The following is a 26,411-nucleotide window of genomic DNA, read 5'->3' on the forward strand; positions in this document are numbered from 1 at the left end:
AAGGTCTGTCAATCTGGCAACTTTGCGATGCTGATGACAAGCCAACCTGGCTTGACATGCTGTTGAGTTCACCAGAACAATACCGGTGCTTCTGGAATGCATTCGCATGCACATTCAGTGTCAGCTCAAGTCATCGATGGCAATCGTCTGGCGGCCGATGGACACCTGCCTACCCCCAGGCCGGTCTATGCGTAAGGCTCTACCAGGGCCAAACACGATGCACAACATATCGAGCACTTTGCGAACTGCCTGCTCACGAGACACGGATACAAACCTACTGCAGGACGCAAGGTGAAACTACACTTCGTCCAGACCCAAGCTCCAAATGCACGGCGGATGTTCCCCGGTGGCCTTTGGTCTAAGCAACCCCGGTCACCGAGTTCCTTTTTGACAACGCTTGACCTGCCGCCCATTCGCCAAGCCAAATGGCCCCGAACAATCGGAAACTCCGGAACCGCAGGTTGCTTCCCCGGCCCAGAACTCGGCGAGATTCGACAGTGCTCGCAGGAGACGTCGGCTTCTCTACCCGGCCGAGTCGACGTCTTCAACGACAGGTCTGTTCACGCCACCATCGTGATACAGCAGTCGTCATTCTGCCGTATGCTCCATGCAATCTGGCACAGCAGGAACAGCCAAACGCTTCGCACCACACGCTTGACAAGTAGTCGACCAAACACTGCCACGTCCCAATCGTCGTGCGGCGCAAACCTGTCCCTATTTGTTCCTTGCCGATGATGCGGGGGGTTTTTGAAGCACAAGCGCCACCCCGACAAGGCGAGTGCGAGATATTGACCGCCTGTCTAGCTGAATGCGCACCACGTAACTTGCCAATGCCTCCAACTCTGCTGCATACCACCATTCAGCAGGTCACCAGACCGAGCTACAACCCCTGTAGATGGTCTCTTGCAGTCCGTCAGATTTCACCTAGAGGCTGAGTCTTTTTCTGCCAGTTCCGTCACAGCCAGTCAAGGCCGCCCATGTCATCTTCGCGTAGTCGCCTGTTCTTCGCTTGCCGTGGGGATGATGTTTTCGCGCCAAAGGCCAGACGTGTTCGTACTGCTCGGGCGTGCGGCAGGAATAGCGGCGATCCAGGTCATATATCATCAATCTGGACCTGGCTGTGAACTAGCTGCAGGTCGGCCTTCATAGGGCGGTTTGCAGAGGACGTAGCATGGTACTGCATGGTAAAGAGGCGAAATACCCCATTGGCTGTCGAACCCTGCATGCAAGGATACCTGACAGGCCCGGTCTGCGGGATGCACGCCGGACCCTCTCGGTGAGCAGACGGCATCGACAACGGGACGATACGTTGCCTTCCCCGTGGCCGGGAGGGGAAACGGATGCCTGATTGGTGATGCGTCTGGTCAGATTCGGCAAAGCAACAAAGGGAAACATACCTGCCATCTTGGAAGGATTCCATGATGTCTGGGAACAAGACGGGCGACGTGGTGTCCCAGACACGGAAACCATTGAGCTACATCTCTTTCATTACTTCTGTGTCACTCTGGCGTTGTGCGGGGCGTTGGAGCCTCGGTGAGCTCGAGGGGGAAGCATTGACATGGAGCCATGAGCCGACTCCTATCTCATCTCACATATGACATGCATTTGCTCCAAAATGCTTCCGCTGTCAATGCTGTCAGTAGCTTCCTGCGTTTGCTGATCTGAGTATGAACTGACTGCCTCAGAAGCCCTGATCAGGCTTGGCAAGTTGTCTGTACAAGTCGGCTCACATAGCTAGCTGGCTCTCCAAAGTCAAGGCATGACCAGGCTTCACCTGACGTAAAGTTGTCGCATCAACTTCGCTGAGTAAGCCTGCCAAGCAGGCCGAATTGGGACGAAAGATGATATGGTACAAAATATCAGCATGGCGGAGACAGCAATGATGACAGACGTGAGAGGTTGATGGACAAACGCTGTGCAGCTTTCTAGCTACAACTCTAAAGAGACTACATCTCTAGGGAACCCCACCAAGTCCCCACGCAAGAACGTTACCTAGGCTTGGGGGACGACAGTGTGACTAATTCGTATGGCGTACTGCGTAAGTTATCTTTGGCGTGGAATGTTCTCGCGCGAATATCTTCAGTGGCCTCTTTCCTTTGGTCCCCTCGCTTCCCCGGCCCGCCTTCTCGTTCTGAACAAGTCAGGCCCATCCCATTTCCAAAGGTTCCCAAAAGTGCCAGTGCCCCTCACTGTGGTGGCTGAAGCTGTGCTCCCGCCTGCCGGTTTAGGAAGTCGTCTGTGGCTTGTTGCGGGGAACATCAAAGTGAACAGACTTGCGCGTTCGGGCGCCGCCAACTGCCTGCCTCATCCAGCGTGAGCCAATGACCAGCTGCGGCACCATCTCGACTCCTCATGCGGGTTTCACCCATTTCCGCCCTCCAAAGGCTGTCCTCTTTGCGAGCTGCTTCTCCTTCCATTCATACCTCGCCGAGGACTCTCAAACCCAAATCGCATCTTCCCTTTACACTCACACAAACCTGCCGGCAGAGATTTTCCACAATGAACGCCGAGCAGCTCACTCACTACCTCGCTGATGCGCCCCCGAGCGTGGTCAGACTCGAGATCGAGAAGCACTTTGAGCCCCTCACCGACAAACAGAAGCGTTATGCCCATTTCATCAGCAAGTAAGGATACCACCCAAATCTCGTGCGACATGCAACCCATCTGGGCCGATGTGTGCCAAGCTTTTCATGGGGGTCGGGTTCCGGGAAACTAAAGTGACATCCCAGAGCCTCATTCGCCGGCACCCGCATCGTCCTCAGACAGATCTCCCCGGAGTCGGAGCCCATCTACAACTACATCATTGCCCTCCACAAGGCCAGCGGCGGTGATTGGAACTCCCTCGCCAAGAAGGCGGGTGTCAATGAAGCCCAATTGACCCACTTCCTCGAGTATGCCGCTCAATTCCTCGGAAACAATGGCAACTACAAGAGCTTCGGCGACTCCAAGTTCATCCCCAGAGCTGATGAGAAGACGTTTGCTGCTCTCGCCTCTACCTCTCCCGAGGCGGAGAAGTTCTACAAGGCCACCAACGGTGGCATTTTCAGCGCCGAAAAGCCCGGCCTGATGCACCTCGGCTTCCCGGACAAGGGCCACCTGACAACCTACTACCCTGATTCTCCCGACATCACCCAGGCTGAGATTGAGGCTGTATCTGGCTGGATGGAGAAGAAGGGTCTTTTGCCCGAAAACACCAGGCTCCGCAAGACGAAGGAGGGCAACTTTGAGATGCTCATTGCGTCCGCTGTCACTAGCGTTCCCGAGGAGGGAGGTGACATTGGAAAGGAGACTGAGTTCCAGATTGAGGATGGCCCTCTCAAGGGCAAGACGATCAAGCTTGTCTACGGCGACTACGCCGAGGAGATGAAGGCTGCTGCCGAGTACATCGCGAAGGCAGGCGAGAACGCCGACAACGAGACCCAGGCTAAGATGCATGCGGCCTACGCCAAGTCGTTCACCACGGGATCTTTGGAGGCCTTCAAGGACAGCCAGAGGTATTGGATCAAGGACAAGGGTCCGATGGTCGAAGCTGATCTTGGTTTCGTCGAGACCTACAGAGACCCTGCTGGTATCCGTGGTGAGTGGGAGGGTTTCGCCTCCGTCGTCAACATGGAGCGCACACGCGCCTTTGGCGGCCTCGTCTCAGCTGCTCCTAAACTGATTCCTATTCTCCCCTGGGATAAGGAGTTCGAAAAGGACACCTTCTTGGCGCCGGATTTTACTTCTCTGGAGGTTCTGACATTCGCTGGATCGGGCATTCCTGCTGGAATCAACATTCCCAACTACGACGATATCAGGCAGAACGAAGGATTCAAGAACGTCTCTCTCGGAAACGTCCTCAGCGCCAAGGCACCCAACGAGAAGATTCCTTTCATCTCCGATGCCGATCTGGAGCTGTACCAAAAGTACAGGGATCCTGCCTTCGAGGTGCAGGTCGGCCTCCACGAGTTGACGGGCCACGGCTGCGGTAAGCTGCTTCAGGAGACTTCTCCCGGAACCTATAACTTTGATGAGAAGAACCCGCCCGTCAGCCCCTTGACCAACAAGCCTGTCACCACGTGGTACAAGCCCGGCCAGACCTGGGGCTCAGTATTCGGCAGCATTGCTGCCTCATACGAGGAGTGCCGTGCCGAGCTGGTGGCCATGTATCTGGGATGCGAATTCCCCGTGCTGCAGATCTTCGGCTTCGGCGATGGCACCACTGACATCAACAACGAGGCCGGCAACGTCCTGTACGCCGCCTACCTGCAAATGGCCCGCGCTGGTCTGGTCTCTCTTGAGATGTGGGATCCCACGAGCCAGAAGTGGGGACAGGCTCACTCTCAGGCCCGCTTCTCGATCCTTCAGGTCAGTATTCCCATCAGCTTCACCTAGGATCATTCACTGATGTTACGCAGTGCTTCCTGCAAGCCGGTGACGACTTCTGCAAGCTCGAGTACAAGAACGATGATCTGTCCGACCTGGAAATCAAGCTTGACCGCTCCAAGATCCTGACGACCGGTCGTGAGGGTAAGTTCACTGCTGCAACTGTCCAAAGACGTGTGTGCTAACAACAGACAGCCGTCGGAAAGTACCTCCAGAAGCTTCACGTCTACAAGTCCACTGCCGACGTTGAGAACGGTATCGCCTTCTACAAGGAGATGACCAACGTCGAGAAGGAATTCTGGGGCACCAAGGTCCGCAACATCGTTCTCAAGAACAAGCAGCCCCGCAAGGTCTTCGTCCAGGCGAACACGTATCTCGACGAGGCCACCGGCAAGGTTAGCATCAAGCACTACGAGGCGTCCCCGGCTGGCTTGATCCAGAGCTGGGTCGACCGCGACTTGTGACTCCCCTCTTCATCGGAGTCGAGAACGACGGCGGCGGCGGCAGCGGCAGCCAAGTTGTAATGGGCGTCTCGACCAGGCAGACTTCACGACTAGGAAAAGGGGCATGATATGACGATGTAATTTTAAAAAAACTAAACAACCTGTAATACCAATGCCTCCGAGCAGGGGTTTTTGAGAACACTGAAACGAGAGCCTAACGGATGGTAATCTTGTCTACCATGTACACACGCACACTCTGGAGATTCAAGAGGAGAAAGAACCGCGGTTAGGCATCATGTTGCGAACGTGTGTCCATTTAGTCTCTGCGAATCATCATTTGTCTCATAAAATCACAAGCCCATTCTGTTTCTCGCTAAGTGACTTTTTTTGCTCTGCGTTTCTTCCGGTTGGGTTTCTTCTCCCCTTCGGTTGTGTGTGTGGACCAAGATTTTTATCTTTCTTTGTGTTGGATTTGAAGAACCTCATTACAGACGCCAAATGTGACCGATGCCGTCGACTTCCAAATGCAATTGGCAAAACCAGCCCAGCCCGTAGCCATAAGTTCTTCGTCGTCTACAACAACACAGTATCAACCCGAATTGATTTTTTTCCCCCAACCGAAAAGGTGTAGTTGTTTTGATTTCGCCCCGCCGCCGCGCAGCGCAGAAATACAGAACATCATATCCCCCCGCACGTTGTTTTCCCCGACAAACTCCGGTCATGTAAGGAACCGTTTACCAGGTCATCTCGTGGGGCTTGTCACCCTTGCGCAGGCTGAAGGAGCTCGCCAGGTAGGAAGGCAGAAACTCGACCTTCTTGATGCTGGCGATCAGGGCCTTGTCGACGGCCTTCTGGTCAGCCGCACGGCTGCTGTTGACCTCCTTCTTCTGTAGACACATTCCAGTCAGTATTCTGCTTTCCTTGCCATCACATATGCAACGTTATGTTCGCATATGTCGTCCGAAAACGTACCTGGGGCTTCTCTCCCTGCTTGAAGAAAGCCTCCTCACCAGCCTTCTGCTTGGTCTTGTCGGCGGTGAAGTACTTGGGTTGCGCGATCTCCTCAATCTTCTTCTCGTCGAGGCCGGAAACGTCGACCTTGTAGGATGTGGCGATGACGTAGCGGGAGTTGACGCGGCGGAGGGGGACGCCGTTGATCTTGAAGGGGCCGGTGACGAGGAGAACACCCTGCTCGAGGGTCTTCAGGAGGACGACGCGCTTGCCGCGGAAGCGACCGGCGAGGAGGATCAGGACAGTGCCGGGCTGGAGGGTCTTGCGGGGAGTCCAGGGGCGGACGGCCTTGCGGACCTATGGTGACATTCTCGTCAGTAATTATGTTCGCTCGGTGGTGGTTGTGTAATTCATGAATGTGTCATTCCCGGGTCACGAGCGGCTGTTCCTCCTCTTAATGTCTTGCGGCTGTTGCTTTCGTTCATCGAGTTGTGTGCACTTGTCGTTTTGTGTGTTGATTGCTTCTTCTCGGTGACTCGCGGGATATGGTGGCTCCTTGCGTTGGCGATTTTGAAGATTGTCGATGTGCGCGCTTCCAGGTTGTGGATTCCCATTTGTCCGCAAGACCTTTTTTTTTGTGTTTTCTCTTGCTCGTGACCCGGTGTGTTCTCGATCCTCCGCACAGCCAACAACCAAGTCGACAACCTGCTCAAAAAAATCGCAAGGACGCTCGCTGTGTGCAGAAACTCACCTTCTTGGCCTCGGGCTCATCGTCGGCGTTGTACCACTTCTGCGCCTTCTGGGATGCGGCGGGGACGACCCGAGTGGACGAGCCGAACTTCTTGGTCGTGGATTCCGTCTTCGCCGACATGATTGCTTTCGGTCCTCGTTGAGGCGGCTGCTGGTGGTTAGCGGGAATAGGGAAACGAAAAAGAAGTTAAAGGTGGTTGTTCGCGTTCGGAGGAAGCGAGGGCTCAGATACGTCGAAATGGAAATGTGTGGTTGTGGGTTTACTCGAAAACCCTCACTGGACTAAGCCTGTTTTGGCTGGCAGAAACTTCGCGCGGAAGCGGTAAGGGCGGTCAGGCAGGGTACCCCACCTCGGTGGACTGCCAGGCGTGTACCGCCACTGGGGGCTTGTGCACGCCTGCCAAAAAGACGAAAAAAAAAAAACCACGCCGGGAGAACATCGGGCCTTGCCTTCGGCTGTCCCGGTCCGGACCTTCAGGGCTGCAGTCACTGGACACCGAGCCCACGCCCGCCACTCAGTGCACCCAGTCGTTGTTGGCTGCGGCGGCCTGGACCCGTCTGCAAGGCATGACGGTGGGCCACGTGGTGATAAGATAAAGCTGTGTACTAGCACCCCTGGCCTCGCCGAATCTGCGAGAATGTGCCTGTGAAGTCTGCCTTCTTCGAGAGGTGACATCACGAAAGCATTGGATTTGGAGTATTTAGAGTTGCGTTTTCCTTCTTCCTACCGGCCTGGGTGGCTTCTTGACTTCTTTTTGACCGATTTGCTATTTTCCGGAGGATTTCAGCTACAATGCTTAGAAAACAACTCACCTCATCAGCCAGGCGTCTTGCTGGTTCAGCAACCCCAAGACCAGCAAGACTGTTCACAAGAGCACTTCCAATTCTCAACGAAAGTGCTCTCAGAAGCGCCAGAGTCTTACCAACGGTAGCCATCCGCACATATGCCAATGGCAGACCTCACCCACCAGGTGGCACCCACACCATGAACATGGGTGGCGAGCCTGAAAAGCCTGCACTTGAGCAATACGGCATCGACCTCACTGCGAAGGCCAAGGAGGGAAAGTTAGACCCTGTTATTGGCCGTGATTCCGAGATCCAAAGAACAATTCAGATTCTGTCACGGAGGACGAAGAACAACCCTGTCGTGATCGGAAAGGCCGGTACCGGAAAGACGGCCATCCTCGAAGGCCTCGCCCTGAGAATTGTGCGAGGTGACGTTCCCGAGAGTATCAAAAACAAGCGTGTTATCGCCCTCGACCTTGGCTCACTCATTGCTGGTGCCAAGTTCAGGGGCGACTTTGAGGAGAGACTGAAGAAGGTCTTGACCGAAGTCCAACAATCCGAGGGCGAAGTCATCCTCTTCATCGATGAGCTGCACACCCTGCTTGGCCTCGGCAAGGCCGAAGGTTCCATCGATGCGAGCAATTTGCTGAAGCCAGCGCTTGCTCGAGGCGAGCTTCAGTGCTGCGGTGCCACCACACTGGAGGAGTATCGCCTGATCGAGAAGGACGTCGCTCTTGCACGAAGATTCCAACCCATCATCGTCAACGAACCCACTGTCCAAGACACCATTAGTATTCTCCGCGGCATCAAGGACAAGTATGAGGTCCACCATGGTGTACGCATCACCGACGGTGCCCTCGTCGCCGCCGCTACCTACTCAAACCGCTACATCACCGATCGCTTCCTGCCAGACAAGGCCATTGACCTGATGGACGAAGCTGCCAGTCACCTAAAGCTCCAGCACGAGTCCAAGCCCGAAGACATCATGGCTCTCGATCAAAAGATCATGACCATCCAAATCGAGCTTGAAAGTCTACGGAAAGAAAAGGACGTGGCCAGCCAAGAGCGCCGCGAGAAGCTGCAGGCCGACCTGAAGAAGTACGAAGAGGAAATCGCCGAGCTTACCAAGCGCTGGGACGCCGAGCGTGCCGAGATTGAAGGCGTCAAGAAGACGCAAGAAAACCTTGACAAGGCCAGAATCGAGCTCGACCAGGCCCAGAGAGAGGGCAATTTCGGGCGTGCTTCAGAGCTGAGATACAGCGTGATTCCATCTCTCGAGGCCAAGATCCCCAAGGAGGGCGAGAAGCAGAACGGGACTCTCATCCACGATGCGGTCACAGCCGACGACATTGCCGCGGTCGTGTCGAGGGTCACCGGAATCCCCGTCTCAAAGCTCACCTCTGGCCACATTGAGAAGCTGGTTCACATGGAGGACAGTCTCCGCCAGGCAGTCCGCGGCCAGGACGAAGCCATCAAGGCCGTCTCCAACGCCGTCCGCCTCCAGCGCGCTGGCCTCAGCGGAGAGAACAGACCGACGGCCTCATTCTTCTTCCTCGGCCCAACCGGTGTGGGTAAGACGGAGCTCTGCAAGAAGCTCGCAGGCTTCCTCTTCTCTACCGAGTCTGCCGTTGTCCGCTTCGACATGAGCGAGTTCCAAGAGAAGCATACCATCTCCCGCCTCATTGGCGCGCCGTCTGGATATGTCGGCTACGAGGACGCCGGCCAGCTTACCGAAGCTGTCCGCCGTAAGCCCTACGCTGTCCTCCTCTTTGACGAGTTCGAGAAGGCGCATCGCGACATTTCCGCGCTCCTCCTCCAGGTTCTCGACGAGGGCTACCTCACCGACGCCCAGGGCCACAAGGTCGACTTCCGCAACACAATCATCGTCCTCACATCCAACCTCGGCGCAGACATCCTCGTGGGCGCGAACCCGCACCACCCGTACAAGGAGACGGCCGACGGCGAGATCGACCCCGATGTCCGCAAGGCCGTCATGGACGTCGTCGCCGCAAACTACCCACCCGAGTTCCTCAACCGCATCGACTCCTTCATCGTATTCAAGCGGCTGGCCCTCAACGCCATCCGCGACATCGTTGACATCCGCTTGAAGGAGCTGCAGGTCCGCCTCGACGACAAGCGCATCATCCTTGACGTCCCCAACGACGTCCGCGACTGGCTCGCCGAGCGCGGCTACGACCCCAAGTTCGGAGCCCGCCCGCTCAACCGTCTCATCACCAACGAAATCGGCAACGGACTCGCTGACAAGATCATCCGTGGCGAGCTGCGGCACGGCGAGACGGCTGTCGTCTCGGTCAAGCAGGACGGCTCTGGCCTTGAGGTCGCGGCGCAGAACAAGGATTAAGCAAGCATGTATTTCTTACGACTTATGAACTATTCTTTGTAATTGGGGAATTTTCCCTCTTCGGGTGTCAGGAGTAATTTGGGGGATGGATGGAATTCCCCTCTCACGATTTGTACTACAAACTGCATCTGCATCACCACTTAAGAACACATATGTCTGTACCTTAGACTGTACTTACACTGTTGAACATGAATAAGGATCAAACACACGTACACCATCTGATAATGGTCGTGCGCTTATACCCACCTTTGGTGTTTAGACATTTGTCCTCTTCGAACCTTCTGCCATCATCCCTGTGACGTAGGGTACCCACAACACAGTTGCGTTTATGAGAGTACATCCTGCGTCGAGAGGGCCCTAGTCGTAATGTATTTACACTTTAGATAGATCTAGATCGGTTCGTGAGCCGCCAACGAACGTCAAATGGTCGTCACTGGCCAGACAGGGCGAATTAGGTCGTTCAAGGCCGCATGTTTGGAAAGCGAATACAAGTCTATAAAGATTTTGTCCCAACTCTGGCTTAAACTACCTAAACCCCTCCAAGCCCAACAACAAACAACAGGACCGGAAGACATATAACAGGCAAAATAACCCCTGAAAGGAAATCGACCAGTCGTGAAGAACCTTGTTAAGCCGTCGTATCGTTAAAACCCCCTTTCTCCCCATACCGAGAATGGCTTGGAGAACCAGTCAACACCAGAAAAGATATAAAAAGCAAACACCGATTTCATGAGATTCGCATCGAAAAAAAGGCGAGAAAGCCAGGGTTCATGGTATGGCTTCTCCGTTGCATTTGGTCGGAGAACCCGTATAGAGTTGCTGCGTGTGCGTGTGTGGACTGTACAGATTTCCCAACCCAAGACGCCCCCTTTCTTCCAAAACGAAACTTGTCCTTTTGAGACCAGAATGTGTGCTTGCTGCGTCGAGAATGCCATTGTAGCGTGGCTCACGAGATGTCAGGGAGGACCACCACGGAAAAGGGGAGGGGGGATGGATGGACGGAGGGAGAAAATGCGGTAAATGAGTTATGGACTATTCGATTGCCTTGTGACCGGTAGCTGCTCTGCGAATTACAACCGTACCAGAGGGATGACGTGAGAGAGTAGCAGAAGAGAGGGAGTCCGTCCGGCTTCTCTTCGCGTCTTTTACTGGTGGCCCGCCTTGCGCAGGGTGGTGGCAAGCCACTCAAGACCCTCGTAGAGACCATCACCGGAGGTAGCGCAGGTAGACTGGATGTACTGTTTGGGAGGTCAGCGTGGCTGTCGTCGCGGTAAGGCACGAAGAGGATACATACCCAGGCGCGTTGTCTCAAGCTGTGGAGGCCAAGCTTGTCTGTGATCTCGGCAGCGTTCATGGCGTTCTATAGCAGAGTAGGTCAGCCGCATGTCCCAAGATGAATTAGGCTGGGACAGGGGGAAAAAGAACGTACGGGCAAATCCTGCTTGTTGGCGAAGACCAGGAGAATAGCATCGCGCAACTCATCCTCGTTGAGCATGCGCTGAAGCTCCTCGCGGGCCTCAACGATACGGTCGCGATCGTTGCTGTCGACGACGAAGATGATACCCTGGGTGTTCTGGAAGTAATGTCTCCAGAGAGGACGGATCTTGTCCTGACCACCGACGTCCCACACGGTGAACTGAATGTTCTTGTACTCGACGGTCTCAACGTTGAAGCCTGGATGGAATTCGCGTCAGCGGGGATTCTGAGAGATGTTTCCATTGAAGCATTGGGTTGGGGCTAGCGACGGCGGGCGGGGGCGCCACTTTCGTTGATGACACGGGGCAGGGCGACGGGACGATTGAGGGGGCAATTGTTGGGCATGCGTACCGATGGTGGGAATAGTCGTCACAATTTCACCGAGCTTGAGCTTGTAGAGAATCGTAGTCTTTCCGGCGGCGTCAAGACCGACCATCAGAATTCTCATCTCCTTCTTCCCCCAGAGCTTGTCGAAGATCTTGGAAAACGCGAGACCCATGGTTGCGATTCGGACTGTGGTGTATGTCTAAGTGTCGGGTTTAGGTTGAGAGGAAGAAGTAATCTGTTGAGAAGAAGTAAGTGTAAGCGCAATGATCCAGAGCGTCGAGAGAGCAAGCAATTAATTAAACAGTGGTGACGTCGAGAAAGGCGAGTGCGGGTGCGGGCGGCATATAAGGGTAGGGAAAAAAAGATGTGCCTCCCGAAAGAGGACAGATCTTTTTCGGAGACGGGATCGGGTCACTGACGACAGTGTGCCTGATGGCGCTGCTGACACGGGCAAAGGGCGAAGGCGGATGGGATGGATGGCGAGGTCCAAGTTTCGATGTTGAAGTTCAGGCTGCCGCAATTCGCAAATGGAGGAGATAGCGGGATAGGAAGAAGTGGATGTAGACGACAGGCGACGTGGAGGGAGGGATAGGGATATTGGGTTGGGGGGCCGTAGGGTGGGCTGCTCTCACTCAAGGCGGCGTAGGCCTCAGGTGGTGTATTCCTGAGGTGTCGTGTCCAGACCAGACCGATGCAGGCACGCAACGCACGCGCGCAAGAGCAACTTTGGCCGAGGGGGTGGTAAAGGGGAATGGGAAACCGAGAGACGAAGAAACGAGACGATGCCGCCACCAACACTTGCAGAGGCGAAGCTCGCAGCAGACGACCAGGTCCGGTACAGACAATGGACGCAGATGGATAAAAATTAGGAAATGGAAACCACTCACTCACTTCTTCGCGACGGGCTCCTCGACGACGGCGACGGGATGCTTCTTCGATGGGGGTGCGGTTGTGATTGTCGGTGAAGGGGGGAGACAGTCAAGTGTCGAGAGGTTAAGGTGGAATAGAGGGGTGGCCTTTGGTAAGATAAGTTCGGCTCGGCGAGGTTGGTGGTGATTTGGGGGACCAGAAAGGCCATGTTTTTCAAACTCTGAGTCTCCACTCTTGACCACCGCTACGAACGGACGCCACCACTCGCTGGACCGCCAAGGTGTACCTCTGGCAGCTAAGGGGGCGCTGAAGGTACCTGTCACGCCTGCTTACCTCGCCTTCCTTGCGTGCTTGCTTCTGCTGAAGCCCAACCACGGGCCACTCAAAACCACTCAAACATGTCCCCTTTCCATCCCTTCCAGCGCTCTTCGACCACTAGAGACCCTTCTGAAGCACCGAGTACCCGCATCACGTGGGACCCGCGCTAGCCCCTTTCGGGGTCAGCCTCAATCCAACCAAACTTCGCCAAAGTGTCCAGACTCCTGTGACAGGGATCACCTCCAAGAACCGATCTGGAGAACAGCCTGGACACAACCAACGTCGCTCCTTTTTTTCCCCGTGGCCCTGCTTGCCTGCCTGCCCGCCTCTGCCTCACGACTACGGAATAGCTCGTGACTCTGCTGCCGTAGCAGTCTGACGTCTCTCTGGCCACCGATAACATTGAGCTTCTCGCACCCCCCTAGCTCCTCCCGCAGAGCTCCCGCCGTCATGATCTTCCCTTCGGTCGCCAAGCTGCTCCTCGCAGCTGGCTTCGTCCACTCGGCTCTCGCCCACAACATCCAGCTGCCCGCCCACGGCCGCGAGTGCTTCCACGAGTCGCTGCACCGCGATGACAAGATGACCGTCACCTTCCAGGTCGGCGACCGCGAGTTTGGCAGCGCTGGCAACCTCGATATTGACTTTTGGGTATGAGGAATCACAACGTCGCATATGGGTCTTGGAAACCGCGGTTCTACGCGCCCAATGGCTTCATCAGTGGGATTGGGACGTCAAGTGCTAACTCTGTGGCTTGGTAGATCACGAACCCCATGGGTCAGTACGAGACCTTCGACAAGAGTGTCTCCAACGGTGACTTCTCCTTCGACGCGAAGCACGACGGCAAGTACACCTACTGCTTCGGAAACGAGCACTGGGGCGCCCACAGCAAGGAGGTGTCCTTCAACGTTCACGGTATTGTCTACGTCAGCGAGACCGATGTTCCTGCCGATCCCCTTGAGGTCGAAGGTAAGATGAGAAAGCCTTGAACATGCCCCATGGGTCATTTAGTCTAACAAGACATCCTCCAGTCAAAAAACTCTCCGAACTGCTCGCTCAGGTCAAGGACGAACAATCCTACATTGTCATCCGTGAGCGCACCCATCGAAACACCGCCGAGAGCACCAACAGCAGAGTCAAGTGGTGGAACCTGTTCGTCATTGGCCTCGTTGTGGGAGAGTCCGTCTTCCAGGTGTGGTGGCTGCGTAGATTCTTCGAGGTCAAGAGAGTTGTGTAAGTTTGCGCAAGTTGTTATCGTTTGCGGGATACCCGTGCTGGGACGACTGGTCGGCGTATAAAAGGCGGTCCTCTGCGGGTTACAAGGCAACAGGCTTAAAAGCTTGGTCTTGACTCTAGAGACCTAAAATGCATGTACAATGTATCATAATCACACATGAATGGACGAAAGATGAATGGTTCTGAACATCCCCATTTTCCATATACGTTAACCTCGACTGAGATGGTTGTGCAAACTCTCGCTTAGGGAATGGCGCGACAGGAACTATGACAGGCTCGTTGGGTGCGAGAACCACTTGATGGGGAACCAGGAGAAGCCAGAAAAGCCGTGAACGACATACATCGAGGGGTTTCCTCAGCCAACCTGTTACAAGAAGACACGTTGGACAAATGCAGCGAGAGGATATTGCGGCATTAGCCTTGGATGACATGGAGGAAACTAGGTAGTCATCATGTTCACGAAAGGATTCCGGTTTTCGTCAGACGGGGTGACTCTTCTCATAGTGTCAGTGCGCCTTCTTAATGCCACCTGTAGTTCAGGCCCAGCCAGCCTGTTGCTGGAACGGCACTAGACAGCAAGGCTTAGATCGTGTCCGAGCCAAGGAATGTCAAATGTCTTAACGGCCGCCTCTCCCAAGACTTCTGCCACCTGTCAGAACGAAGACTGAATTCCAGCTGCCTGGGCATAGCTCCAACGGCGCAGCCCACCGACATCTTCCAAAGAGGCATCTGATCACAAGACAAGGTAGGTGTCAGTCAGTTTGTCAGGACAGATTTTGCAAAACGCTGCATCGTTTGAAAGCTTGAATTGTAATTTGTTGTTGGTCATCGCTGTGGCCATGTATGACTCCCTCTAACCTGACAGTCATTATGTACATCATCCATCATGTATACGGCCAATGCATTATGCCTTTCCTACAATCGACACAAATCCGTATCGTGTGGCCTTGAAAAGAATCCAACAAGCCAACCCCAAGACGCCATACCATCTAAAAACAACCAAAAGGTGGCCTTTATTGTAAAATGAAAACAAAAACATCATCCGTCATGTAGCCAAAGAGGGCCCGCTAATTCATGCATTGGGATCAGACTCAGGAACGGCATTCTCCTTGTCTTCCTCGGGTATCGCCTCCACAGGCAACTCAACACCCTTAACGGGGTGGATGAGCATTGGCGGCAGACACATGCGGCCCTCGCCGCCGCGCATTTGGCCGACGCTCGAGCCATCCTTGGTGGTGTCCTCGGTCTTCTCGAACTCTTCGCCACCGTCGTTGTTTACCCTGAGGCCAAGCCATCTGCGGTACAAGTTCGGGGCGAAACCAGAGTTGTAGAACCAGGACAGACCACGCAAGTTGTGCTCGCGCTGGCCAAACACAGCGGTGCGAGAACCACCACTAGCGCCGTTCTTGCCACCGTTGAGGACCTGGGCCATGTACTCTGTGGGCCACTCCCTGTCGACATACATGGGGTGAGGTGCGAAGACGGCCTTGTATCCGTGGTGGAAGGCGACCGTGGCAGGCCACATCTCAGGGAATGCGAAGTGCTTCTTGAAAGCCGTCTCGCGGTGCATCGTCATCAAGAGGCGACGAGACATGCGTGACGCGGTGATGATGTGCGCTCTTCTAGGAGGCATACGCTCGTTACGGTTGTTCTTGTTGTATCCGGTAATGTCCTCCGACAGGAGCCAAGTGGTGCCTTCAGGATCGAAAATGGGGTTGAAGGAGATCAGATCAGCCTCCTCGCCGACTCCCCACTTGTACTTGTCCTTCTCGTAGCTGGTAGGAGGCTTGGGGTCCTTCTCGATCTCAAACCAATCCTCCTCATTCAGAGGTCGCTCCGGACCCCAAATGGTCTTCTCTGCGCGGGAAACTTGGGTGGGATCTTTGCCGTCCTTGCTCTTTGCGCCGGGCATGTTCTTCCACATGTTGTCGGCTCCGTCAGTGCCCATCTCAGATTGAACGCGAGCCATCTGCCTAAAGTCCTCCCATGAGCCGTGAACACTTGGGAGGTAGAAACGGGAGTTGCGTTCCCAGAGGCCCTTTCTAGGCTGCTCCTTGGCCCAGTCCTCCATCTTGCTGAAGAGATCGTAGTAGTGTCCAGTGTAGCGGATGTCCATCTCCCAGGACCAGTAGTAGTCGTATTCGGGGTGCTGGTACGCGAAATACTGCATGGCCATCGAAAGACCGCGGTAGACACCATGAACGGGCAGGTCGGGACCACGGGTGAACAGGTCAAAGAGACCCTGGTAGAGGGACAGCATCTGTGTTTCGGTCCACAGCGTGACAAGACCTCTGAACTCTTCGGGAATGCGTTCCCTAATACGGCGCTCATAAACCTCATGGTCGGCGAAGACGGGGTGGGCGGCGTCGTTCTTGATCTGAACGAGAAGGTGGATGTCGTAGCGTCCGCCAGAGGCCAGGGCCAACTCGGAGATGACAGATCGAACGTTCATAATGTCGTCCTCGCGCCAGTTGTACTCGTCCCAAACACGGATCACGACCGCAGTGCGAGCGCCCTTCTCATCGTCTTTCTTTGGTTCTTCGCTGATAGGCTTGCTCTCGGTCTTCTCCTCAGGCTTGCCATCTTGGACGGGCTTCGCGGTGGGCTCCAAGTTGTCCAGCGGATCGCGGGCGACCAGGGTAGCATTCTGAACAGGCTCGTCGATGTAGAAACCACGCGCCATTGGGACCTTGGGCGGCATGGCCTTGAATCTTTGCGAATTGGACTGGTAGCAACGTTGTTGAGCATCAGCCCAGTCGACTTTGCGCCAATCCACCTTGGCAGCCTGTTCCCAGACGGCCTCAGAGCCCTCCTTCTCGCCGTGTTCACCGACGCCAAGACCACCGGCGGGGACGGAGTATCCGAAGCCATAAGGACCGTAGCGTCCAAAGCGCTCGTAGCAGATGTTCTCAGGAAGGTTCAGGAGCTCGTAGGATCCCTCGACGTGCTGGGGGAATCCTTGGGGTCGGCCGTCGAAGTAGCGAATCGGCGGCACACGAACCTTGTTCTCCTTGTCGACGAAGCACTCGGTAATTTTCTCGGGCTTGGTGTTGAAAATGGAGTCGGGATGGTCGAGGAACATCTTGCTCTTGGGCACCGATCGCCTCACAGCGTCATCGATGCCATCTTCGCTGGTAGCAGTCGCCGTAGTGTTGATGTCGAGCTGATCCAGGGGAGTCTCATCCTCGGACCGAGGGTAGGAGGGAATATAGTTCGTGGGGGGAACGACTGATCTGATACCGCCATAGTATCTTTGGAGGAAGCCGAAGGATTCCCATACGGGGGGAGGGTCCGGCTTCTTCTCCACCTTGCCCTCCGAAATCATCTTGTTCTCAACATGACTGGCGCGCGCCAGTGACATGATCATGACCAGCATAAAGGTGAGCAGACCAAAGCAGAGATATCTGATGATGCGGTTGGGCAACCTGTACATGTGGGTTCGCGGTCGGCGGGCGGTAGCAAGCGCTCGTTTCGGCAACATCAAGGCGGCGCTGGAGAGGGAAGAAGAGGTGTTTCTTGAGCTCCTCGCACTCGGTGAGGATGTCGACGTGGTAGAGTAGCCGTCCGTGTCTTCGTCGGAGTAGTAGTCGTCGTCGTCATTGGAGAGACGCTCCTTGGTTCGCAACGGACTCAGTTGCTCGTACTTGGGTAATCTGGCCCCGCGGTTCTCGCGAGACCGCAGAGGGTTTGAGAAGAGACCCATGGTGGCTGGTTACCGATGGGTTCGAGTCTGGAGGCTCTGGTGTTAGTCGCCAGAGGAGAGCAGACGAGCGCGAGCAGTTCTTACGACTGGAAACTTCAGGGCAAGTCCAGTTCGGTCGTGAAGCCCGTCAGTCGGGCAATTGTCAGATGGTGTTGCTCAGTCGAGTATGACAGAACCCAGCGTCGATGCGTTCGTTTAGGCGTTCGGTAGAGGAGAGTCGACCCAGGGGGGGAGTGTGGGAACTGGACCTGGGGATCGTACGGAGACGGAGACAGACAGCGACTAAAAGGCTGTTTGTAAGTCGAGTCTGTACCGGGTAGGCGTTGGCGAAATAATGTACAGTACGGCAAGCCAAAAAAGAATGGAGATGAGGATTGGAGACGCGATGCTAGGGCATCATATGGAAATGAAGCACAGCAGGGGGAAACGAGAGACGAAGGTCAGTTCGGGCCAGCAAAGTCCACCTCGACTAATATGGATCTCTGGTCAAGGTCAGGTTGGATGGATATGAGTGACCCAGCGACGGCGGGACAACGTGAGAAAAAAAGGCAGGAGAGAAAAATAGTACAAGTACCTACGTCAGGTACGTAACTCCTTTCGTCTGTCGTCTGTCTGTGTGTGGTGGGTGTGTGTTGTGGGTGGTGTGTGTGCTTGCTTGCTTGCTGCTTCTTTTGCTGATGGTGGTGGTGGTGCCAATTGTGCGCCAGTGGGTGTGCCACTGGTTCGGCAGTCCGATGGGCGATTGGTATGGCACACAGTGTGTACACTCGAGTGTGCATGTTCGACTTCCCGGTTCGGTGAGGTGGGGCATGTTTTCCCCTATCCCACGCAATCGCCACTATAAAGAATGGATCTGATTGGGGAATCGGTGGGGAGCTCTCGACGATGACTGGCCAACAGGGCAAGTTGCTCTGAGCAACCACTAACGACCAGGCTCGGCGGGCTTGAGACCTGGATGCAAGAGCACCATGCAATGGATGCAACTCAATGCATGCCGCAGTGCTAGTTTGCATTCTGCCCAGACTGACCGCTCACCACTCCCAGCCAGCACATGTGCTCGCCAAACGCTCCAGGGAACTTGAGATGTGCGCGCCAATGCGGGACCAGCAGCGTCCTGCCAGGCCTTGCAGGCGCAGCAGGGGTCGCCGCCTTGGTCTCGACTGCTCGCTGGAGCCACCGACTGGGGTCTCCCTGACAACCATTTAGCGACTTCCGGGACTGCCTGCCCGCTACGGTTCGGCTCCCTGGTTCGCGCCGTTTCCACTTCCCGTCCTCTGGCAAATTCAGGACCGTCAAGCGCGCCTTTTCCTGGCACTGTCCAGGCCAGCCTGCTGAACCAAGCGATTCCTCCGGTCTCCTTTCCGAAGCAGGACGCTGGAGCATGCAGTCCACTTCGTCCCTGGTCAAGACGCCGGCCGGGACCAGCCCGACAGACAAAGCCACACCACGCTGGACGTCCAACACTGCACTGCGTACGGTCCAAGTCGTCGAATGAAGGTCGAATCGTTTCCTGTCTTGTCACGACTCGTCCAACCGTCAAAGAGACTGGACGAAGCTGCAACATGGTCGGACGCGTTCTTCGGTTTCGTCTCAACATCCTTCTATTCTAATGCTCTTGGCCCTTCCATGAGACAGTCTCTCTTGTTGGCCAGAAATGCTAAGCCTCGCAACTACCGGCCACTGAGATATGTGCTAATCGATCCATCCCCGAGACCAATTGCGAGTTCAGTCTGAAATTCCTGATCCATCCATGCACCCCGCAGTCTCCTCCAAAAGTCTCCGTCGCCGACGTCACGGTGCCAAGTTGGAGATTGTGTGGCCGACGATTCCAACGAACAAGATGCCACCGCGACTCAGAACAGAGATTATCCCAATGAAGGCTCATACCGGAGCGCCAATCCATCAGTCCGGACCGTCAATCGCAACTCCCGCATGTCGGCCCTTCACTCTCCAAATTCCAGAAAGAACAAATTTAGAACATGTCCGAGATTTCCCACCCGAATATCGATATGCATATCCATTTTTCATCTCCTCATGCGCGTGGCTGAGGCGGCAGAAATCAGGCCTATTCGCAGTGTCGCCTTCCGATGCAACCCCCCTATGTTCATCCCTGATTAACCCTATCACCATACCTTACCTACCAATCTACCCATCTCATTCTCCCGAGCTCCTCGCCACCGCGCTTGACTCTTCCGCATTCTTTTCAGCTGCTTGTTGTCAAAGAGGGCAAAGAGAGAGAGAGACACCACTAGTAAAGACTGCGCCGATAAGATCATTTTTTACGGGCCTTGACGCGTCCCGTCTCACCAACCACGGCCCGTCTCCGTCAAAAAGCTGCCTCCCGAGCAAAATCTGCTGCAGCCAGCCGAAAGCCACATTCCTCGAGGGCCCATGCTGGCCGCCATGTTGGTCCTTGGGTACACGTCAACACAGTTCGTATTGAGGCACAACAAATCAATAGGTGGTTTGGCGCTTCTAAAGTTGGGCAAACTTCGTAAGCCACGGTCCCGGAGCGTTCCCCGGTAAAAATAGTCTTTCTTACGGCGGTACGAGTCCAACTTCAAGTTCGCGCTGCGACCGTGACGCAACTCTATCATAAGCTTCTCATACTAGCGAGGATCGGAGAAAACTGGCACTGTGGCAGCCATGTAACCCCCAAAAAAACACAAGATGCGTTCGCCAGACACGCCAGTGCAGTGCGGCTGCAACTCGAGCTCGCTGAAAGCTGTCAAGTCTCTTGAGACACAAGCCGCAGCGACATCTGCAAAGGCCCGACTCCAAGTGCAGCACCCAAGAGCCGCCTGTGCCAGTGCCAACCTCCCTCAACCAACAACCAGAAACCCAGCCCACTGTTGACTGAAGATCAAACTTATTTGCTCCTGAACATCCCACAAGACGACATCATGATACGGGGTACAGCAGCCTGAAGGGGGATCCCTCCGAAGGAACTTGACCGATCAGCTCCCGTCCAAACACCCAAGTGGCCCCCAAATGCGGGGAGGTAACACGGTGGTGACTGGCCACCATCGAACCCGTCTGCCGTCGTCCTACACAAGACAGTTGGCCTGCTGGGCCCCAACCTCCTGTCTTCTCTTCCTGTCGGAGGATTTCCAGAGCACCCTCCGTCACCGGCCGTCTGGGTAACATTCACCCGATCCGGCGGTGGAACCCCAGCAACCTCAACCCAACGTTATGTAGGAGTTCTCTCCGCTGGGCCCAGCGGCCGTTGACCGTCCTTTCCGGGTGGGGTCTACTGCGCCGGCCGTCTGCTATTTCGCCAGAGCATGTCGCCCGATACCGTCTTCTCGTGATAGGAGGCATCTCTTCAGGCTTGTTTTTACTACTGCCGCCGTCACCCCGCCTTGGACCCTGAAAGACCGTTGAAAAGGCCAATCGGTGAGGGTGTCCTCCTGACCAGTGGTATCCATTATTAGCCCAAGCCTCCTAGGAATCCGGGGTAATCTGTCACGAGGGCTTCAGCAACGAAGTTGCATGCTACGGGGTCCCAGGACAAAGGTACTTGCTATGTCCTAGTCTGCTCGCCGAGGCGGGAACTCTGCCCATCTCTCGCCCTCGCACGAGCCCAACAGGTTGCAGGTTGCATGTCCTCAAGGGCTATATGCGGCGCCCAGTTTTGGTTCGAGCTTCCGCCCTCCGGCCCTAGCCACTCACGTTTGACCCTTTTGTCACTTGATCAGCTAGCAAGCCGTCGTCCACCGCCAAACTTCAGTGTTCCCCCCTCAGCTCCCGAACCCCGCATGCTGTAGACCTGCAACGAAAACGCTGCCGGCCTGAGGAAGTTTGAACCTCGTGTGTCTCGTGGCCACTCGTTTCTGGCTGTGTCAGGTCAGCTTTACCTCATACTACCTCTGACCGATCTTGGCTCCTTTTTCGCCCTGCTCTCTCTCCTCTGTTTGTCCCAAGGTGCCTCCTCCTCCTCGTCTTCCTCCACAACCCCGTCTTATAAGAAATCTATCCGTTCCATCTCTTTCCTGGGGAAACCGCTCGCGTGCTCCATTGCCCCTCAGTCTCGAGCCAGGCGTAGGCCGTGCATATTAGTGCCCATGCGTCTCTCGTAACAAGCACAGCAGCCATGTCTGTCTCCATCACGACCACCACGTCCTCACCCACCCGCCTCCACGAGGACCCTCTCGGCTCTGCGGACGCCTGCGGCGTGGGCCTGGATCTCAACCAGGTTGCCGTCAACTGCGTCCTCAAGCAGCAGCCCATCTCCGTCACCCTCAATGGGCCCGCAATCTTCACCTTATCTATGAGCCTGGCCCTTATCATCCACTTCCTCGAGCCCAGGATCGCAGAGTTCCTCATCATCCTCGTGCCCATCCTCCTCCTCGTCCGCAATGACTACCAGAACTTCCTCGGTCTCGGGCCCGGAGGCACGCCGGCCACATTCCAGGGCTACATTAGAATAGCCTGGCTCCGGTTGTGGGCTCTCCGGGATCCCTTCACCGCACCGGACCCAAAGCCCAACAGCCTCCCCAAAAGGGGCATCCTCATCCAGCAAAACGACGACCAGAGCTTGAGCCGGCTGCCGTACCGCCCCGGGCCGCGTCCGCTGGTCGCCGGGATCGCTCCGCAGCGTCAACTCGACCAACACGGGACAACTTCGCACTACTACGCCCTGAGGCAGACACTTGAGCGTCTCGCGGCCGAGAAGCCGCTCAAATTCGGCACGGCGAGGTCATGTCTCGAAAAGCATGGCCTCGGCCTATTTGCGCGGCATCCAGTCAACGTGACCTGCAACGGGGAGGTGTGTCATGTTCACGACTCAGATCACTCGTTGCACATGAGCCTGCATCCCGAAGACATCCGAGAGGTCCTCGCCAAGGGATGGGGCCAGCGACATCCGCTTGCGTGGAAAGGAAGGCTCGTACAGATGCCTGTGCCGGAGGAGTTCATCATGGTATACGCGCCGAGAGGTGAGTGAGATGGAAGACGCGAGTTTGAGTTGCTTCTTATCGTCGAAGGTAACGAGAAAGTGTGCTGTTTTAGCTGACATAATTCTTAGACGACCATGAACTGAAGATTGTATGCCGCATTATCGAGGCAGCTATCTGGTACGTCGTCTCCGAGAAGACTGAGATCAAAATCGAGAAGGCCATCTAAGATGGCTTCTCGTTGAAAACGCTCATATATATATATAGCATCGTTTCTTTACACCAAAGGGGATACAACTTGGACGAGAAGGCGTTGGATAAAGCACGTAGATTACAAGTACAAGATAAAAGCTTTGGGAATATTGAGATTGATTTTGCCCTGAGGTCCTGAGCTTTGTGATGCTATATCAAAAGGTTCTATCACTGAAAGTCCCCGCCCACGCCCATCACATGCTGGTGTAAAGAAAAGCCCCGTCGTTTCGCCAATAAGAGAGACGTATCTCAGTCACTGTCGCTTGCCTGATCCTTCTTTGATTGTTTGAATTTCTCCCTGCCCGTCGACACAGACGCCTCAACCACCCGGCCATCGAAGCTGCGCCCGTTCATAAGCTGTATGCATGCCTGCGCCGACTCTGGTTTGGAGAACTTGACCGACACCACACCATCCGGCTCCTCGTCATAAAGCACCACATTAGTCACAGTGCCCAGCTTGGAGCACTCGTCGCGAATGTCCTCCTTGATCTCCAGCAACGCAGCCGGGTCCTCCGCCAACTCTTCGAGGGTGAACATGTGCTTCAAGATGACCGTCTTATCCCATTTGGAGTTGGTCTCAGTCGGCATCATAGACGGCTCGTCGTCGCTCCAATCAGCAAGCTTGGCTGCCATCTTCTGCGTCTTGCGAATGATCTTTTGCCTGTCCTTGTCGTTGCGCTCTCTCTTCTGCTGTCCGTTTGACGACCCGCCATTCTCCTTCCCCTCAGCTCCCGCCCCGTCTTCGTATTGTGTCTTCTTGTAACTTGAGTCCGCCGCTTGTACGCGCATCCTCGGCTGTCCCGCCGGGCCATCGAACCGGAAGTCGGTGTCGTCAAGGAGCATGATGGCCATCTCGACGCTCTGCGGCTTGAAGAAGACAACCAGCGCGTCGCCCTTGAAGTTGCCGCTCTCGTCCGTGTACATCTTGATTCGCGGGCGACCACTGTCAATCTCTTCGGCAATGACGCCTGCCTTGCGCGAGAAGAGCTCGTGGACCTCGTCGGCTGTTGCGTCGGTGGGCAGACCGGTCACGTACACGGCCGTGTTCTGGCGCGGCTGCGGCGGCGCGCGCGCAGGTTTCGACTTCTTTGCCGGGCGATTGTTTCCGTTGCCTCCATTTCCGCCTCTGTCGTCCATCCCGCTCGGGGAATCTTTGCGTTTCCTGGAGTTCGCGTTTTGTGCTTCGCTACCTCCTGGGCCGACGCTGGCACTGGCGCTTCTCGAGAGATCTGCGAGCTGTGCGGTGTGGTCGTCGTCGAGAGGCTCGAGAGGTTCGTCTGCTGCCTCAGCCCATGTCGCGGTCGTGGGGTCGAACTCGAGCTCGGTGCCATCGTCGAGGACAGCCAGGTACTTGTTGTCCAGCTTGGAGAAGGAGATGCGCTCGTCGTTGCCGAAGTCGCCAATGGACGTCGGCAGCGGATCCTTTAATTGATCTGCCATGCTGTTATGTAGTCGTAGTGTTGATGGGAGGTGTTCGGCTCAAAAAGGTATTGAAATTAGCCAACGAATGGGCGAAGACTTTGGGTAACGGTTGTTGCCTATGTTTAAGCTTGGTCTGAAATGCAAAGCGCATTCTTGGTGACGTTAGTGGAGCAACGGCAGTGAGCTGCAGGGAACATCAGTGCAGGACTTGGGGTCGTGTGGGGTCGTCGGATCTAACGCAAGCTTACCGCGAGGATAAACTGCGAGCCATCATGTCAACCATCGAGTGCATTGCGCCAGTGAAATCCTCACTTGTTGCAAGGCATGTATGTTCAGCAACTGGTAGGTCTCGAACAAGACCTATCTTGTTGGGACGAATCATCTTACGCTCTCCAGCGATGTATTAGCGTCATCATACGATGATCTGCTAAAAACAAAACGTTCGGCAGAATGCATTTCTTCGTTATTCTTGAGTGTGCTCGAGTTCTCTATATTCATCCTCGTCTATCGTAGGATCGCCCCGCCCTTGCATGCCCTCAACCCGTTTCCACTTAGCCCTGCTTCTTCTCCTTGACCGTTGATTTGACTCCCTCCACGAACGCCTCCACAGCTTCACCGCCACCTAGAGGCATGGCACCGCCCCTCATGTAGCCACCGTTGGGGACCTTGACCTTCAGGGCCTCCGCGACAGTTGGCAGGCCACCATCACGAAGAGCCATCGTCAGGCTACCCAGGGCCTGGTGGAATTGAGGACTTCTCAGGACTCTCTCCAGCAAACTCTTCTTCTCCGCCAGGCTCAAGGTGGCCATGGCGGCGGCTGCAGCATCTGCTGAAGGCTCCGAGTCACCCAGGTCGTCATTCTCTGTGGCCAGAACCACAATTGCTGGCGGCAAGAAGCCAAGCAGCGTGTCTATGTAATCCTCTGGGGCCGAGCGGAGCATGGGAATGGTAGTCTCGTTGGGGAGCAGGTGATGCAGGTACGGAAACGGTTTGTCAGCTTGCTCTTGGCCGCGCTGTTGAGATCCGCCCAGGGAAGAATTGCCCTGTAATGAAGCCAAGAAGTTGCGAACAGCAGCATCCGCATCGGTGTTACCAGAGCTACCCCCGGCGCTATCAATCAATTAGCCTGGGTTCATATCAACAGATCAAGCCGTGGGCACCACGAAACAATGGCAAACTCCGAACCCTCGTCTCTTTTGAAAGGCTCTAAAAGTACAGATGGCGCCGTTTCGCGGGCCTCACGTCTTTTCCCTGACCGTGCCAAAGCAGTCCGTATGATTCTAGTGACCCTGGACTCCGACCGCAAGAGACATGCATTGGAAGGAAACCTACGCTCGAGCTCCATCACTGCCACCCTCTCTAGCATTCTCGCCCTCTTCACGCACGTCGCCGCCTGTTGCGCCAGCACCAGCACCGCCGCTGGCCGGGTGGTCTCCTTGGCCCTCGGCATCTTCCATTGTCTCGTCATCGTCGTCGTCCCGTCTGTCGTCGGTGTTGCGGACCTGCGCCAGCTCTCGGTTGACGTTCACATCCTCGCCTTGCAGAAGGGCGTTGACGACCTCCCCAATCTTCTTATCACGGGGGCTGAACCAGCTGGGGTCACCAGTGGGGGACTGAGGCTTCGACTGGAGCCAGAAGAAGTGTCGCTGCGAGGAAGAGCCGAACTTAAGCACAAAGACGCGGCCGTTGGTCTTTGCTGTGGGCTGGTCGGAAGGAGTATGGGGGAGGAATTCGCCGTCCATCGGAACCATGACGAGGTCGAGATCGGGAGAGTCCATGGCGGCGCTGCGCTCGCGCCAGCAGAAGTGGATCAGATCTGCCGCTTGTTAGATGCTGGCAATGGCCGTTTTCCCTTGCGATTGACGTACCATCTTCGGAGTAGAGGTAGATGTAACCGGGCGTGGCCTGGGGCTTGACCTTGTAAGGCTTGCTGGAGGTCTACAGTCAAGTCAGCGAACCGGGGTCTGAAGCGTAGAAGCCGAGTAGGTCACTGACGTCTGCCTCGCAGATACCGGCCTTGAAAGTAATTATAGGCACGATCGACATGTTGTGCCTTCGACTTTGTGGTATGTGAGAAAAAGAAGTGAGGTTGAGGAAGTCGAGGTTGAGATGGGTAGATGGCCGTTTGAGGTGCAGGTGTGGTTGGCGTCACGTTGAGCTCGTTTGGATTGGAGCTCTCTCGAATGCAATTGCGTAGGAGCTCCCTGCCTGCGTGCACCTCTGCCTGCCTCAGGTGGGCTGGCCGCCAATCCCACATG

The 26,411-nt window shown here is 55.5% G+C and overlaps 10 protein-coding genes across 10 annotated transcripts; 4 read left to right on the forward strand and 6 right to left on the reverse strand.

Annotated features, from left to right (window-relative positions):
* Nucleotides 1-1,093: 1,093 nt before the first annotated feature.
* Nucleotides 1,094-1,291, reverse strand: CGCS363_v000562 (uncharacterized protein; the record flags this gene model as incomplete). Its single annotated transcript, XM_036632411.1, has 1 exon — nucleotides 1,094-1,291. One exon carries the CDS (start codon nucleotides 1,289-1,291, stop codon nucleotides 1,094-1,096), a length of 198 nt encoding a protein of 65 aa, XP_036502851.1.
* Nucleotides 1,292-2,499: 1,208 nt separating this feature from the next.
* Nucleotides 2,500-4,829, forward strand: YOL057W (putative dipeptidyl peptidase 3; the record flags this gene model as incomplete). The annotated part of the gene is made up of 4 exons (XM_036632412.1): nucleotides 2,500-2,624; nucleotides 2,730-4,347; nucleotides 4,398-4,509; nucleotides 4,561-4,829. The coding sequence occupies 4 exons, from the start codon at nucleotides 2,500-2,502 to the stop codon at nucleotides 4,827-4,829; spliced, it is 2,124 nt and encodes a 707-aa protein (XP_036502850.1).
* A 713-nt stretch (nucleotides 4,830-5,542) lies between these two features.
* RPL6A (60S ribosomal protein L6-A) lies at nucleotides 5,543-6,630 on the reverse strand (the record flags this gene model as incomplete). Its single annotated transcript, XM_036632413.1, has 3 exons — nucleotides 5,543-5,695; nucleotides 5,781-6,116; nucleotides 6,511-6,630. 3 exons carry the CDS (start codon nucleotides 6,628-6,630, stop codon nucleotides 5,543-5,545), a joined length of 609 nt encoding a protein of 202 aa, XP_036502853.1.
* Nucleotides 6,631-7,500: 870 nt separating this feature from the next.
* On the forward strand, nucleotides 7,501-9,657 carry CGCS363_v000565 (Heat shock protein 78; the record flags this gene model as incomplete). Its single annotated transcript, XM_036632414.1, has 1 exon — nucleotides 7,501-9,657. The coding sequence occupies one exon, from the start codon at nucleotides 7,501-7,503 to the stop codon at nucleotides 9,655-9,657; it is 2,157 nt and encodes a 718-aa protein (XP_036502852.1).
* A 1,145-nt stretch (nucleotides 9,658-10,802) lies between these two features.
* ARF (ADP-ribosylation factor) lies at nucleotides 10,803-11,632 on the reverse strand (the record flags this gene model as incomplete). The annotated part of the gene is made up of 4 exons (XM_036632415.1): nucleotides 10,803-10,895; nucleotides 10,952-11,017; nucleotides 11,087-11,331; nucleotides 11,485-11,632. The coding sequence occupies 4 exons, from the start codon at nucleotides 11,630-11,632 to the stop codon at nucleotides 10,803-10,805; spliced, it is 552 nt and encodes a 183-aa protein (XP_036502855.1).
* A 1,466-nt stretch (nucleotides 11,633-13,098) lies between these two features.
* On the forward strand, nucleotides 13,099-13,882 carry EMP24 (Endosomal protein P24B; the record flags this gene model as incomplete). The annotated part of the gene is made up of 3 exons (XM_036632416.1): nucleotides 13,099-13,296; nucleotides 13,407-13,614; nucleotides 13,677-13,882. The coding sequence occupies 3 exons, from the start codon at nucleotides 13,099-13,101 to the stop codon at nucleotides 13,880-13,882; spliced, it is 612 nt and encodes a 203-aa protein (XP_036502854.1).
* Nucleotides 13,883-14,953: 1,071 nt separating this feature from the next.
* CGCS363_v000568 (uncharacterized protein) lies at nucleotides 14,954-17,584 on the reverse strand (the record flags this gene model as incomplete). The annotated part of the gene is made up of 1 exon (XM_036632417.1): nucleotides 14,954-17,584. The coding sequence occupies one exon, from the start codon at nucleotides 17,582-17,584 to the stop codon at nucleotides 14,954-14,956; it is 2,631 nt and encodes an 876-aa protein (XP_036502857.1).
* A 4,093-nt stretch (nucleotides 17,585-21,677) lies between these two features.
* Nucleotides 21,678-22,708, forward strand: CGCS363_v000569 (uncharacterized protein; the record flags this gene model as incomplete). The annotated part of the gene is made up of 2 exons (XM_036632418.1): nucleotides 21,678-22,521; nucleotides 22,611-22,708. The coding sequence occupies 2 exons, from the start codon at nucleotides 21,678-21,680 to the stop codon at nucleotides 22,706-22,708; spliced, it is 942 nt and encodes a 313-aa protein (XP_036502856.1).
* A 272-nt stretch (nucleotides 22,709-22,980) lies between these two features.
* On the reverse strand, nucleotides 22,981-24,171 carry uap2 (Splicing factor U2AF-associated protein 2; the record flags this gene model as incomplete). Its single annotated transcript, XM_036632419.1, has 1 exon — nucleotides 22,981-24,171. One exon carries the CDS (start codon nucleotides 24,169-24,171, stop codon nucleotides 22,981-22,983), a length of 1,191 nt encoding a protein of 396 aa, XP_036501867.1.
* Nucleotides 24,172-24,704: 533 nt separating this feature from the next.
* adrm1-b (Proteasomal ubiquitin receptor ADRM1-B) lies at nucleotides 24,705-26,199 on the reverse strand (the record flags this gene model as incomplete). The annotated part of the gene is made up of 4 exons (XM_036632420.1): nucleotides 24,705-25,263; nucleotides 25,486-25,969; nucleotides 26,022-26,091; nucleotides 26,149-26,199. The coding sequence occupies 4 exons, from the start codon at nucleotides 26,197-26,199 to the stop codon at nucleotides 24,705-24,707; spliced, it is 1,164 nt and encodes a 387-aa protein (XP_036501868.1).
* Between the last annotated feature and the right edge of the window lie 212 nt (nucleotides 26,200-26,411).

Source organism: Colletotrichum siamense (genome assembly GCF_013390195.1).
Source record: "Colletotrichum siamense strain Cg363 chromosome Unknown KSG_Cg363_contig01, whole genome shotgun sequence".
Taxonomy (NCBI): Eukaryota; Fungi; Ascomycota; class Sordariomycetes; order Glomerellales; family Glomerellaceae; genus Colletotrichum; species Colletotrichum siamense.